Source organism: Hyperolius riggenbachi, chromosome 6, assembly GCF_040937935.1.
Source record: "Hyperolius riggenbachi isolate aHypRig1 chromosome 6, aHypRig1.pri, whole genome shotgun sequence".
NCBI lineage: Eukaryota > Metazoa > Chordata > Amphibia > Anura > Hyperoliidae > Hyperolius > Hyperolius riggenbachi.
The window spans coordinates 252,021,674-252,036,033 of record NC_090651.1 but is presented as its reverse complement, the minus strand read 5'-3'; the positions used below and the strand labels follow the sequence as shown (position 1 = coordinate 252,036,033).

General features: G+C 46.0%; 1 protein-coding gene across 1 annotated transcript; it reads left to right on the top strand.

Annotated features, from left to right (window-relative positions):
- Positions 1–495: 495 nt before the first annotated feature.
- Positions 496–3,079, top strand: HES5 (hes family bHLH transcription factor 5). Its single transcript, XM_068242778.1, has 3 exons — positions 496–584; positions 732–897; positions 1,269–3,079. Exons 1-3 carry the CDS (start codon positions 531–533, stop codon positions 1,511–1,513), a joined length of 465 nt encoding a protein of 154 aa, XP_068098879.1. The 5' UTR covers positions 496–530; the 3' UTR covers positions 1,514–3,079.
- The last annotated feature ends 11,281 nt before the right edge of the window (positions 3,080–14,360 follow it).

The window sequence follows — 14,360 nt, the reverse complement described above, 5'->3', positions numbered from 1 at the left end:
TATAACCATCCTATTTACAGTTTGAATCAGAAACCTAAAACTAGTGTGTGGTTCTGAGAATTTGCCATTATTTTTTGTAAATGGCTCGCTATAACATCATGAGCCAGGATGTGCGCTCAGGTCTGCAACATCTGGCCTCAGTGTACATATGTGTCAGGCACACTTCAAAAAGAGCAGCACACTGTTCTCATCGGGAATGAGTTTGATTGCAGCGATGGGAAGCTCTTTCCCACATTCTCCCACCTCATTCTAAAGCTTGTCCCTATTGTCTAGCACACTCTCCACCTGCTCCACTGGGAGCAGGGTATTATCCTCAGGCAATTCACAGTCAATTTACCATGCTGTAATAGATGCCTCTCCCATTGTCCAGCTGAATGCACGTATTGGCTATACCAGTGTGGGAAAGTCTGACAAGTTTGGGACTCATGCATTTGTATGCAGCCTCAGAGGTATAAATAGGGGAGAACTGTCTCCACATCTCAGATCCCTTCTAGCACAGCACTAGAGCAACTACCACTGCATAGTCTATCATGGCTCCTACTAGCGCCTCTGTGGATAACCTCTCACCGAAGGAAAAAAACAAAGTAAGTTCCATTTCCACTAAGTCATTGTCTTTGGTTACTAAATATTATTCTATATTAAATAATCAGAAGTAATCTTTCATCTTGCTTTTTTCTTCTAAAAACATTATCTTGAATATCTGACTGATGTGTTTTTACTTATTTTTACAGTTGAGAAAACCTGTTGTGGAAAAGATGCGTAGAGACCGAATCAACAACTGCATTGAACAGCTGAAGGCCTTATTGGAAAAGGAGTTTCATAAGCAGCAGCCCAACGTCAAGCTGGAGAAAGCCGATATCCTGGAGATGACAGTCAGCTACTTACAACAACAAAAAAGTAAGTTTTATCCATCTTCTAAATCTTTGAAAGAAGCATGTGTTGAGAGATATATGGAGGCTGTCACTACTTTCCTTGAGTGTTATGCTGATGTTTTGGGCTTTAGTACTTGGTTGAGTCTCTGAACTGGAACAAGCATGCAACCAGCGATATCAGAACATCTGATCTGCACACTTCTTCTGGATCAGTGACTCAAAAAGTAATTAAGAACATCTGCATGACAATGAGGAATCTGGAATTAATTAATTGCAGCCTCTATATACTTCTCCAAGCAAAGGTTTCTTTTAATCTGAAACTAAATCTAAACTAATGATGCTGCTTTGACAAGAGACTCCTGAACACGTGTCTAATTGATTTTATTGTTATTCTAGATCAACATACAACAATCAGCATGGAACGCCTGAAGCAGGATTATAAGCAAGGCTATTCCTGGTGTGTTACAGAAGCCATGCAGTTCTTGTGTCATTATCCAGAAAGTGGAGAAGCCCAGAAGAAATTGCTCAACCACTTGTCAGTGCCACAGAAAGTTCCTGTCATTCCCTGCCTTGCAAACTCCAGTGACATTAAACAAGCCGCATCAGCAATCCTCCCAGCAAAGATATGGAGGCCTTGGTGATCTTGTCCGGCAAGCCAGTGGACTATATAATCAAAGAGGGACAGATATGGCTTGAAGAAAGCCACGTGGACCTCTGTCAGTATGGAACTGTGTTCTCTCTTGAGTATGCTTGGATACAGCAACAAGAAATCTACAACAGCAGAGACTGAGAAGTGCCTGTTATCCTATGGGATTACTGTTTAATGTCTTCCTTTGAGACTCAACTCTGTCACTTTTTTTCAAAGACTTCGAAGTAATCTGGCAAGGGTTACTTGTTTTAAAAAGGGTTAAAAAGAAAGAAAGAAAAGAAAATGAGCACTGAAGCTGAGAAGTTACCTATAGCAACCCATCAGAATCACTGCTAAATTTTCCTGTACGGATATTGATAAAAACAGGATGGCTTGCAGAGTGGTTCCTATGGCAACTTCTCAGGTTGCTATGACAAAATCTCATTTTCTTTTTTTTTCCCCTCAACATTTTGCAATGTATATCATTTATGATAACATCAGTTCAAGTTCTATATTGTTTGTAGACATTTAAATGAATGGAGGAGCATATGTATAACAGAATTATTATATTATCACAATTCCCTCTATAACTGCTACAGAGGCTTCTTCATGGTAAACTAGTAACTTCTGAGAAGTTCATTTGACAATGACAGTGTCATTGTCTACAATATTTGTAGTTTTGTGATGTTATCCATAGTAGTCCTAGTAGGATAAAACACAGTATTGTACATTACTTTCCTCCTAAGAGGCCAATGCATTTGTTTAACAAATGCTTTAACCTATATTTCCCTGAGAAATGCCCAGTATATAGCAATGCTACCGGCATATTGCAGATTGAGACTTCATTTAGACAGGAGTTATTTTCTAAAGGTGCCCGCTAACTATACAATCTTTGTTGTACAATCTTTGTTGTACAATCTTACCAAATCTATGTAGTAGAAGGGTTAACTAACTGAATATACTTTGAACTGATATTTTAGGTAGTCCCTTCATATTACGTAGAAATGGTAAGATTGCACAAAAAAGATTGAATCATTAGTGTGCACCTTGAAGAAGATGTGCAGCTAAATGTATGTTTATTGCATTCATTTCAAACATCCAATTGGGTTCAGGAAATTTAAAAACAAACCTTTTCTTTGAACTTGATTGAATGAATGAGAAGCTCCGCTAGTCGCTGTACTGATGATAGTAGAATGATGCCAAGTGTGCTGCCTTCTGTAGCCCTGTCTCAATGAAGTTGCACTTTCACATAAGTAAATGGAAGCATATTGCTTGCTTTGCTCCAAATAGTACCTTTTACAAGGTTGGTGTGTATTAATTATGATGTCTTCCTTTCAAGGCATTTAGTATCTGTTCTGTGAAATGCAGAATGTTGCATGATGGGTGCAGTGCACTCTGAACATTGTGTCTTTTGTAAAGATGCTTTACTGTAAACCTATGCTTTTTGTTTTATAAAAAGTCATTGTACAAAATATTTTTGTATTGTAGCTGTGGATGCAGTTACTTCATGTTACATTGCATGTTTCATTCTCAAAGGATGTGGCTGTTCTGTGTGTTTAATACACAGGTGTTGTTATTATCGTGGTCTAAAAAGACTACAGGAATATTTCAACTACAATAAAATATTCCCTAAATTGTACATCTTGAGTTGTGGTCTGATTTGTTTTTTTTATGTATTAGGCTGGTTTCACACATACAATGTGTACAGTTCGGTTCCAGTCCTGTCCTGTCAGTTTTCATCAGCTTTCTATATGTTTTGTTTCTGTCCATTATAACTGATAGAAGACTGATGCAAATTATGAAAACTGACAGGACAGGACCGGTGTGTGAACCGAGCATAAAAGGTGTAAAAGGAAAGCTGTAATAATGTCTGCTCTCTATGGGTAAAACCGTAAAAGGGATGAAGCAGGTGAACTGAGCCTACACAGAGAACACTGGAGAGATTACAGTACTCCTGAATGGAGAGGGATATGGTAGCTGCCATATTTATTTACTTTTAACCACTTTTGCCACCACTACAGTATATTTACGTCCTCTGGGACTTCATCAAAGCCACGAGGACGTAGATACGGTTTTCCCCTCCAGCACATCTGTGCTCCCATACGTGCCCCCCGGCACTTCCAGCTGCATTACTAATTGGTGAAAGGGAACATGTTCCCTTATAACCAAGTAGTCTACCCTCCCACAGATGAACGATAACTGCAGTAGCCAACTGCAGTGATCCATCTCTCTCCCTCCGTGGCCAGATTGTTTCTGGCCACGGAGGGGGCTGACTGACGGGGAGTGGGTCCATCTGCTATCCATAACGGGAAGGGGGGGTTGCAATCTTCACGGGGGACATCTGGGTAACTGGGGGTGGGGAAATCTAATAATGGGGGCACATTTGGAGATCCTGGGGCACATACCCAAATACTGGGGGCACATCTGGCTGTAATCGGGAGGGGGCGCTAATCCCGGGGGCACATCTGGCTATAATACGGGATCGCTAAACCTGAGGATGCATCTGGCTGTATTGAAGAGCACTGATCCCTGGGGTGCATCTGTACTGGGGGGTGAAAAATACAGGGGACACATCTGGCTATATTGAGGGGGGGCTGATATGGGGGGGCACATTTGGTTATACTGGGGGGCTGATACTGGGGACACATCTGGCTATATATCCTGGGAGACATAATATTGGTGGCATGGTTTTTATCTACTGTAGCACTTATTATTTTTAAACTGGAATTGGTAAAACTGAGAACTAATGCATTTTTCCCTCTTTTCCCCATTAAAATGCAAAATTTTTCATGGGACAAAATACCCACCAATGAAAGTCTAGATTGTCTTGAAAAAAACGATATCTAGATCATTTAGGTGTCTTGAGTAGGAATAAAGTTATGGCTGATTAATTAGGGACATAGCTAAAATGTCAAAACCGCTCTAGTCCATAAGGGGAAAACAAGGTCTGGATGCAAAGTGACTAAACAATACCATGGTGGCTGGCAACTATTCAGTAAGGAGACCTTGGGCAAGACTCCCTAACATTACCTACTGAGCGCACCCCTCAAAATGACCTGTGAATAGGACGTTAGGCACCTTAACGCACCTAGGCTGCAAAAAAGTGCCACACGTGGTATCGCCGTACTCAGAAGAAGTAGTATAATGTGTTTTGGGGTGTATTGTTACACATACCCATGCTGGGTGGGAGAAATCTCTCTGTAAATGGACAATTGTGTGTAAAAAAAAATAAAAAAATTGTCATTTACAGAGATATTTCTCCCACCCAGCATGGGTATATGTAAAAATACACCCCAAAACACATTACACTACTTCTCCTGAGTACGGCGGTACCACATGTGTGGCACTTTTTTGCACCCTAAGTGCGCTAAGGGGCCCAAAGTCCAATAAGCACCTTTAGGCTTTACAGGGGTGCTTACAATTAGGCACCCCCCAAAATGCCAGGACAGTAAACACACCCCATTTTGGAAAGTAGACACTTCAAGGTATTCAGGTATAGTGAGTACGTGGCAGATTTCATTTTTTTTTTGTCGCAAGTTAGCAGAAATGGAAACTTTTTTTTTTTTTGTCACAAAGTGTCATTTTCTGCTAACTTGTGACAAAAATTAAAATCTTCTATGAACTCACCATGCCTCTCAGTGAATACTTTGGGATGTCTTTTTTCCAAAATGGGGTCATTTGGGGGGTATTTATACTATCCTGTGATTTTAGCACCTCATGAAACATGACAGGTGCTCAGAAAAGTCAGAGATGATTCAAAATGGGAACATTCACTTTTGGGACCATAGTTTGTAAACGCTATAACTTTTTTTTTTTTTATCAAAGACATGTAGCACAATAAATTTGGACCAAAATGTATACCGAAATTTTACTTTATTTGAAAAATGTCAGCCTAGGAAGTAAAAAAAAAAAATCATTTTTTTTGACAAAATTCATGTCTTTTTTGATGAATATAATAAAAACTAAAACTCGCAGCAGCAATCAAATAGTACCAAAAGAAAGCTGTATTAGTGACAAGAAAAGGAGGTAAAATTCATTTAGGTGGTAGGTTGTATGACCAAGCCATAAACCGTGAAAGCTGCAATGGTCTGAATGGAAAAAAAGGCTCTTGTCCTTAAGGGGCGAAAAGACCCTTAAGTGGTTAAAGTACATCTGAACTGAGAGGGACATGGTGGCCACCATATTTATTTCCTTATAAACAATACATGTTGCCTGGCAGTCCTGCAGATCTTTCTGGCATCAGTAGTGTCTCATTAATACACCTGAAACAAGCATGTGGCTAAGCTAATCAGACTTCAGTCAGAAACATCTAATCTGCATGCTTGTTCCGTGTCTATCGCTATAAGTATTATGGCCCATACTCACGGGCTACAATTGTCGCTAGTCGCTAGCACACGGGAGCGTGTGCGCGACAGATCGGCAACAGCTCGTCGCCAGGTCCCTCCGCATACACACTGCTGAAGAGGGATTAGTGGTGCGGCGGAAGCTGTCGCCGACATTCCTCCCCCCCCCCGCCGGAAACTCCGTGCACTGCCTATTGGTTGCTGTCGCTAGTCCGCATACACACGCAGACTAGCGACAGTTGCGGCGATCGCCTGGCGACAGCAGCAACGGTTCGCCATACTCACGGGCAACCTGTCGCCGCAACACGCCCATGCCACGTGGTTGCGGCGACAATTGTAGCCCGTGAGTATGGACCATTAGGGGCAGAGGATTATCAAGACAGCCTGGCAAGTGGTATTGTTTGAAAGGAAATAAATATGGCAGCCCACATACCCTCTGCACTTCAGGTGTCCTTTAAAGAGTAACTGTTAGCCCCAAAAATGAAATTTAAATCTCTATTGCAATGTTTTATTTACTTTTTAATGGAGCCAAAAAGGCAATGCAGAAGTTAAAAATCAATCTAATTTTTTTACTATGTAGCCTTTTCCCCAGGACGCAAAGCCGCATAACAGATACTGCTGAGCATGCAGAGCATGCCCATGTCTGCCCGACCCCCCTCTCCCTACCAGGACCAGGTGCTGATATATTATCACCCCAAACAGCTGACACGGAGAGAGAGCGGGAGCGGAGTACATCTACACACTTCCAGCGCCGCCACCGCAGAGCAGCTGCCGCCGTGCATCTCTCTCACATGTGACTCGGCGGCGGCTGCTCAGCGGTGGCGGCGCTGGAAGTGTGTAGATGTACTCCGCTCCCGCTCTCTCTCCGTGTCAGTTGTTTGGGGTGATAATATTTTGGCACCTGGTCCTGGGGGGGAGAGGGGGGTCGGGCAGACATGGGCATGCTCTGCATGCTCAGCAGTATCTGTTATGCGGCTTTGCGTCCTGGGGAAAAGGCTACATAGTAAAAAGATTAGATTGATTTTTAACTTCTGCATTGCCTTTTTGGCTCCATTAAAAAGTAAATAAAACATTGCAATAGAGATTTAAATTTCATTTTTGGGGCTAACAGTTACTCTTTAAAGAGATTCTGTACTAAAAAAAAACGTCCCCTGGAGGGTACTCACCTTGGGAGGGGGAAGCCTCAGGGTCCCAATGTAGCTGCAGACAATCCATCTCTGGCTCCCCTGAAGCGTCCTGCAATCCTTGCTCGACAAGCCTGACAAGGCTTGATATATTTACCTCCCCTGGATCCAGCTAATGGCGCTGTTGCGGCTCTCAGCACGGAAATAGACAGAAATGGCCGATATCTGTCGGGTCCGCTCTACTACGCAGGCGCAGGAGACAGCGATTGGTTATTTCCGCCTATCTCCGAGCGGAGAGCTGATACTGCGCCTCCACTGGAGCTGGGAAGGTAAATATTTACATCCCCGTTGTTTGGAGGGGCACAGCGAGACCGCCGTGGGATACAGGAGGACGGGGGAAACCTCGATAGGATTCAGAGGCTTCCCCCACCTGAGTTGAGTACCCCCCAGGGGAACTTTTTTTAGTTACAGATTTTCTTTAAGGCATTTGAAGTGTTACCTGTAAGAAAACGCGGAAGAGCCGCCGCCATGAGCCAGCGGCAGGCGGCTCTTTCCGCGCACGGTGGCGCCACACACGGAGAGGCAGCCGCTTCCTCTCAGCATGAGGCGGCTGTCTCCGTGCAGGGACCCATGGAGCACGGAGAAAGCGCCGCTTTGGATGCGGCAGTTAGCGCGCATACCCCCGATGCGGAGACACCGCAGAGCAGGGTTGCTGTGGCTGGGACTCGTAGTCCCCCTGGTTTCAGAGTGACGCGCGCGCACTCAGACAGAAGATTTATGATAGCCAGAAAGGAGTCAGCTGACCAGGCTGGTCAGCTGACTCTGGCTCCACTCGTGATTGGTCCAGCACTTAGGGAGGTGCTGGGGGGTCATCTGTGTATATATACTGCTGGCTGTTCACTTGCTCTTTGTCTGGCGTTGCGATCACATACGTGGGAGCACCCAGATCCGTAGTCAGATCCGCAAGTGTGCCGGGACCAGCTGGAGCGATAATCCTACACTTAGCTAGATTCTGTTGATAGCTAAAGTACTAGTTTGATTGTGATTATCTGTTATGACCTATTGCCTGCCTGACTCTCCTACTGAACTTTGATATTGTACCTCGATATTTCTGATACCCTGTTGCCAAACCCTGCCTGTACCTCGACTCCGCCTCTGCCTTACGTTACTGTACCTTATCTGTCCGTGTGTGTATGACCTGGCTTGTCCGACCTGGAAAGCCGACCTTACTGTAAGAGGCGGTTCTCTGTCCAGTTAGTGACACTTCCTCCAGAGTGTCACTCTCTAATATCCTTCCTTCTCTCAGCCTGACTCTTCCCGTCTTGGAGAGTTCAGGCCTTGGAAGGAATCTGAGCAGTACTACTTACTGCTCTGAGGCCTAGTCCTCTAAGTGTTACTGTTACACCAAACACTACACTACTCAGGTGAACAGAGGTTAGCTAGTATATCGGATTATCGGTGATACTGCAGATCACTTATAATCTGGTATACATCTGTATTCCCCGTGATACTGCAGATCACAGGTAATCAGATCCTCTCTGTGCTTCACCGATCGTTACATTACCAAGCCGAAGCTCAGGTACACACAATCAGATACTTATAAGAGGAACTGTTGCGAAAATCTTAACATTTAAAACACATACAAATAAGAAGTACACTTCTTCCAGAGTAAAATGAGCCATAAATGATTTTCTCCTATACAGTAAGTAGTAGAAATCTGACACTACCGACAGGTTTTGGGTTAGTCCATCTCTTCGTGGGGGATTCTCAGCATGGCCTTCATTATTTATAAAGACATTCCCTGAAAAAGATTTATAGAATGATGCTGTCCGGCCTCCCTGCTCACCGTACACTATTTTGGCAGTTGAATAGAGAATATTCACTAAGTGCTTTTAAAAATAAAGAAAACCCTAAGAACCCCCTATGAGAAAAAGAGCTAGTCAAAAATCTTTTGGTAATGTCAGATTTCTACTACCTACTGTAAGTGACAGCAACATAGGAGAAAAGTAATGTATGGCTCATTTAACTCCGGAAGAAACATACTTCTTATTTGTATATGTATACATGTATTTTAAATTTTAAGATTTTCGCAAAAGAGGTCCTTTAACCACTTAAAGAGATACTGAAGCGAAAAAAATATATATGATATTATGATTTATATGTGTAGTACAGCTAAGAAATAAAACATTAAGATTAGATACATCAGTCTAATTGTTTCCAGTACAGGAAGAGTTAAGAAACTCCAGTTGTTATCTCTATACAAAAAAGCCATTATCTCTACGACTTTCAAAAAGTCGTGGAGAGGGCTGTTTTCTGACTTTTATTATCTCAACTGTTAGTTAACTATTTACTTTTCCTCTGGCAGAGGAGAGTTCATTAGTTCACAGACTGCTCTGAAAGAATCATTTTGAATGCTGAGTGTTGTGTAATCTGCCCATATTAGAGAATGATGCAATGTTAGAAAAACCACTATATACTTGAAAATAAAAATATGAGAATATTTTCTTTGCTGCTAATCTTCTAGTAATTATTCATAGTACACAACCAATTCATTATATCATATATTTTTTTTTTCGCTTCAGTGTCTCTTTAAGGACTAGGGGATTTTGCTGTGATTTGTGCTGCTTGGGCTCTCCAGCCCACAGCACAGATCACTTTGCAGCCAGGGCGACCAGACTTCCCCCCTTTTTTCCCCACTAGGGGGATGTCCTGCTGGGGGGTCTGATCGCCGCCGGCTATCTGTTTTGCGCGGGGGGGGGAGCTCCACAGTGTTTTCCGCCCTCTCTACCCTTCCCTCCCTCTCGCTATGGGCTGCACAGGACGGAAATCCGTCCTGCGCCGCCTAGGATAGGCTTCAGCCTATCAGATGCCGGCGATCCCCGGCCAATCAGAGGCCGGGGATCGCTGATCTCCTTTACGGCGCTGCTGTATGATGTAAACAGCGGGGATTTCTTCCCCGCGTGTTTACATTTCGCCTGCGAGCCGCGATCGGAGGCTCGCAGGCTGTTCACGGAGACACCCTCCGTGAACTGACATGGAAAGTTTCCATGTAATACCACTTACGACCTGCCGACGCCTATCGGCGTTAGGCGGTCGCTAAGTGGTTAAAGAGAGGAAAGCCTAAAGATCCTATTGAGGCTTCCCTCTCTATTCTGCTGTCCCCCGTTGCTGAGCGTGCCCCCCGGAGGATTAGCGACAATGCATTGTCGCTAATCAAATCGGGGCCGCATCCTTGTACATGGACGCGCAATAGCCGACTGAGCTGGCCCGAGCATGTGCACTAAGCCAGAGCTGCGGGCTCTGTGCTATTGCGCATGAGAGGGTGGGCTCGCAAGGCTACAGCACAGCCATTCATGCGCAAGTAAAGCTGCATGGCCCCAACTAGGAGGGAGGCCACGCTCTGCAATGGGGGCTGCTGATGAGTGTGGGAAGCCTGAATAGGATCCTTAAAGAGAACCTGAGGTGTGTTTAAAGAATGTTATTTGCATACAGAGGCTGGATCTGCCTATACAGCCCAGCCTCTGTTGCTATCCCAAACCCCACTAAGGTCCCCCTGCACTCTGCAATCCCTCATAAATCACAGCCGTGCTGTGAGGCTGTGTTTACATTTGTAGTGTCAGTCTCAGCTGCTCCCCCGCCTCCTGCATAGCTCCGGTCCCTGCCCCTGTCCCTTCCCTCCAATCAGCAGGGAGGGAAGGGATGCAGGCGGGGACTAGAGTTCTGCAGGAGGCGGGGAGAGCAGCAGACTGACATTATAGAGATAAACACAGCCAGCTCTGACAAGCTGTTTGTCAGCAACGTGGCTGTGATTTATGAGGGATTGCAGAGTGCAGGGGGACCTTAGGGGGGTTCGGGATAGCAACAGAGGCTGGGCTGTATAGGCAGATCCAGCCTCTGTATGCAGATGATAATCTTCAAACCCACCTCGGGTTCTCTTTAAGCATCCCTCTTAGCAGGGTTCTAATTTATTTTGAACCGGAGCTTCAGCTTGGGTTCCCTTTAACTTATCTGCAGAATCCCATTTGGCATTATGTACTACATGACATGTGCAGTGAAGTCAGGGCCGTTGCTAGCCCCAAAGATCTGTGGCTTATGCCATGGCTCTATTCTGGGGATCCCCGGATGTCTCTCGGGCAGAGTCAGGTAGCGGGCGGCAGTAATTACCTCCAGCTGCTTGGTCTGCAGATTCTGCAGACATCTTCTCTTCCAGGCTTCTCCCCTAGTGTCTGAGAATAAATTAGATGCTAGAGCTCCAAGAAGACAGGGAAGTCCTACAGGGAACAGTGAGGACACACACAACGATGTATGCTCCCTACGGAGGCTCCAGGCACCACAGCTTCCAGCATGGCACCACCAAGGATGCTCGGATACCCCTTTTTATTATTCGAGTTAGGTCGAATTTGAATAGTAAATTATTCGAGTTAAGTCGAATATTCGAGTCGCATATTTTTTACTATTTGATTCGACCTCGGTATTCGAGCTCAATATTCGAGTCGGTATTCGAGCTCATTATTCGAGCTGACTATTCGAATTGGCCTTAAATAGCTTCCAACACTTGTTTTGGGGGTGAATGATGCAAGAAACATCCTTTTTTCCAAGTAACAACAGCAAGTGATTATGTGGGGATGTTCCTTTAAAAAAAAAAAACAGTTTGAATGAGAAGGTGTGTCTAAAGTTCTGTTCAGTACTGTATATACTTCTTCTTCTATATCTTCTTCTTCTTCTTTATCTTCTTCTATATCTTCTTCTTCTTATTATTATTCTATATCTTCTTCTTTATCATCTTCTTCTTCTTCTATATCTTCTTCTTCTTCTTCTTCTTCTTCTATATCTTCTTCTTCTATATCTTCTTCTTTATCTTCTTCTATATCTTCTTCTATATCTTCTTCACTTCTTTCTCTTCTATATCTTTTTTCTTTTTCCTTTTATTTTTCTTCCTCTTATTAATTTTTTTAAAAAAAAGAAATGCAGCTATTTTTGAGCGTAATAAATAGCTGGTGGCGCATGGCGGAAGCGCCATTGTATGTGCTCCCTGGCAGTGGAAACACAAAGACAGCAGGAGGTATATTCAGCAGCAGGAGGAGGAGGAGGATGAGTGTGTGGCAGCAGGCAGTCAATGAGGCAGGCAGCGAAACATAATAGGCTGTGGTACCTAGCGGTGGTACCAGGCCGTAAATACACAGCATGAGGTTCCAGACAGCGGTCGTGAAGTCCACATCGTGTCCAATACACAACTGGGACAACACAGTTTTCAACCCGGGCACCTCCGAAAAATTAAACTTTTTTTTTTTTTAAAGGTAAATATACAGGCAGGCAGCTATTGCTTGACGTAATAGCTGGTGGCAGAGTGGCAGCAGAAGGTAATTCTGTGTACCCTGGCAGTGGGAAACACAGACAGATAGCAGCAGCAGGAGGAATGGAGGAGTAGTGTGAGTGTGGCAGCAGGCAGGCAGCGTGACATAATAGCCCTGGTACCTAGCGGTGATACCAGGGCTGTAAATAAACACAACAGGAGGTCCCAGACAGCGGTCGTGCAGCCCACATCGTGTCCAATACACAACGGGGACAACACAGTTTTCAACCCGGGCACCTCAGAAAAATTAAACCTTTTTTTTTTTTTTTTTTTTTTTATTTACAGCAAATTACACATATAGCTATTGTTGGACGTAATAGCTGGTGGCAGAGTGGCAGCAGATGGTAATTCTGTGTACCCTGGTAGTGGGAAACACAGACAGACTGCAGAAGGGCAGTACACAGCAGCCCACTGTAGGTGTAAAATGTGTGGCTGCAGGCGACGTAATAGTCAAAGTGAACCAGGCTGGCTTAGAGAGCAGGAGCCAGGAGGTGGTAAAGGGTGGTAAGGCATATTAACGATGGTTCCGGCAGCCACTTCATGTCCCCCTCTCGCCGACAACAGGGGCCAGGAACTCGCCTTCCACCCACGCCTGGTTCATCTTGAGAAACGTCAGTCTGTCCACAGACATGTGAGACAGACGTGAGCGTTTCTCGGTGACCACGCCACCAGCTGCACTGAAGCAGCGCTCGGACAGCACGCTGGAAGGGGGACAGGACAGCACTTCCAGGGCGTACTGCGCCAGCTCGCTCCAGATCTCCAGGCGCTTGACCCAATACTCCATGGGATTAACAGGGGCATCGCTGTCAAGCCCGCTGTAGGACCCCATGTAGTCAGCCACCATGCGGGTCAGGCGCTGGCTGTGACCGGAGGAGGATGCTGCTGCATGCACCTCCTCTCTAGTCACTGCTGGGGCCTCTACAGTCCTGTAGAGCTTGTTGCTGAGAGACAGCAGGTCTGTGGTGTGCTTGCTGCTGGATGCAGGCACCTGCTGCTGCCTCTGTGCTGGCTGGACAGTGGGGGTGGAAAGCTGGGGGAAGGCTTCCTCCAAGCGCTCAACAAGGGCCTGCTGCAAGCTCCTTATTTGTTGTGCTGGGTCTCCTCCTGCAGGAGGCAGGAACTGGCTCAACTTCCCCTTGAGGCGTGGGTCCAACATCATGCTGATCCAGATGTCCTCCCTCTGCTTCATCTGGATCACCCTGGGGTCCCTGCGCAGGCACGTCAGCATGTGCGCTGCCATTGGGAAGAGGCAAGCCACGTGTGCTGGCACATCGACGGCAGTGCTGTCCTCATCCTCCTCCTCTGCCTCCTCAGCCTCATCCTCTCTCCACCCCCGCACCAACTCAGCTGCGCTGTGCTGATCCCCCTCATCAGTAGCAAGGTCAGGGACCTCCACCAAGTCCTCCTTCTCCTCCCCCCCTTCTCCTCCCCCTCAGAGGTGGACTGTGCAGCTGCATGCCGCTCCTGCTGGGCCAAGGCTGCCGCTCCCTGTTCCAGCAAAGCATCGAGGGCCCTGTCCAGCAGACAAACCAGGGGCACCCACTCGCACACCATAGCATGGTCCCTGCTCACCATGTTAATGGCCTGCAGAAAGGGAGCCAGCACTAAGCACACCTGCTGCATGTGCCCCCAGTCGTCATCGGGGACGATGGACGGGATGTTGCTGGTCTTGTCCCTTTTCTGAGCGGCGGACACAGTGGCCAGGGCAGGGTACTGGTTGACAGCGTGCTTCTGTTCAACCAGACGCTCCAACATCGCCAGGGTGGAGTTCCAGCGAGTTGGAACGTCAAGGATCAGCCGATGGCGTGGCAGCTCCAGCTCCTTTTGCACGTCTTTCAGGCTCGCAGAGGCTGCAGACGAGCGCCGGAAGTGACGCACAACATTCCCTGCCGTTTCCAGCAGTTCGTCCATCCCCTGGTAGGTGCGCAAGAACTTCTGCACCACCAGGTTCAGCACGTGGGCAAGACAGGGGATGTGGGTCAGGTTTCCCCTGCCAATTGCGGCAACCAGATTGGCCCCATTGTCGGCCACCACCTCTCC

Coding starts and splice junctions, on each gene's coding strand:
- HES5 (XM_068242778.1), top strand. CDS start 531: ATGGCTCCTACTAGCGCCTCTGTGGATAACCTCTCACCGAAGGAAAAA. Junction 585..731: donor CACCGAAGGAAAAAAACAAA/GTAAGTTCCATT, acceptor TTATTTTTACAG/TTGAGAAAACCTGTTGTGGA. Junction 898..1,268: donor CTACTTACAACAACAAAAAA/GTAAGTTTTATC, acceptor TTGTTATTCTAG/ATCAACATACAACAATCAGC.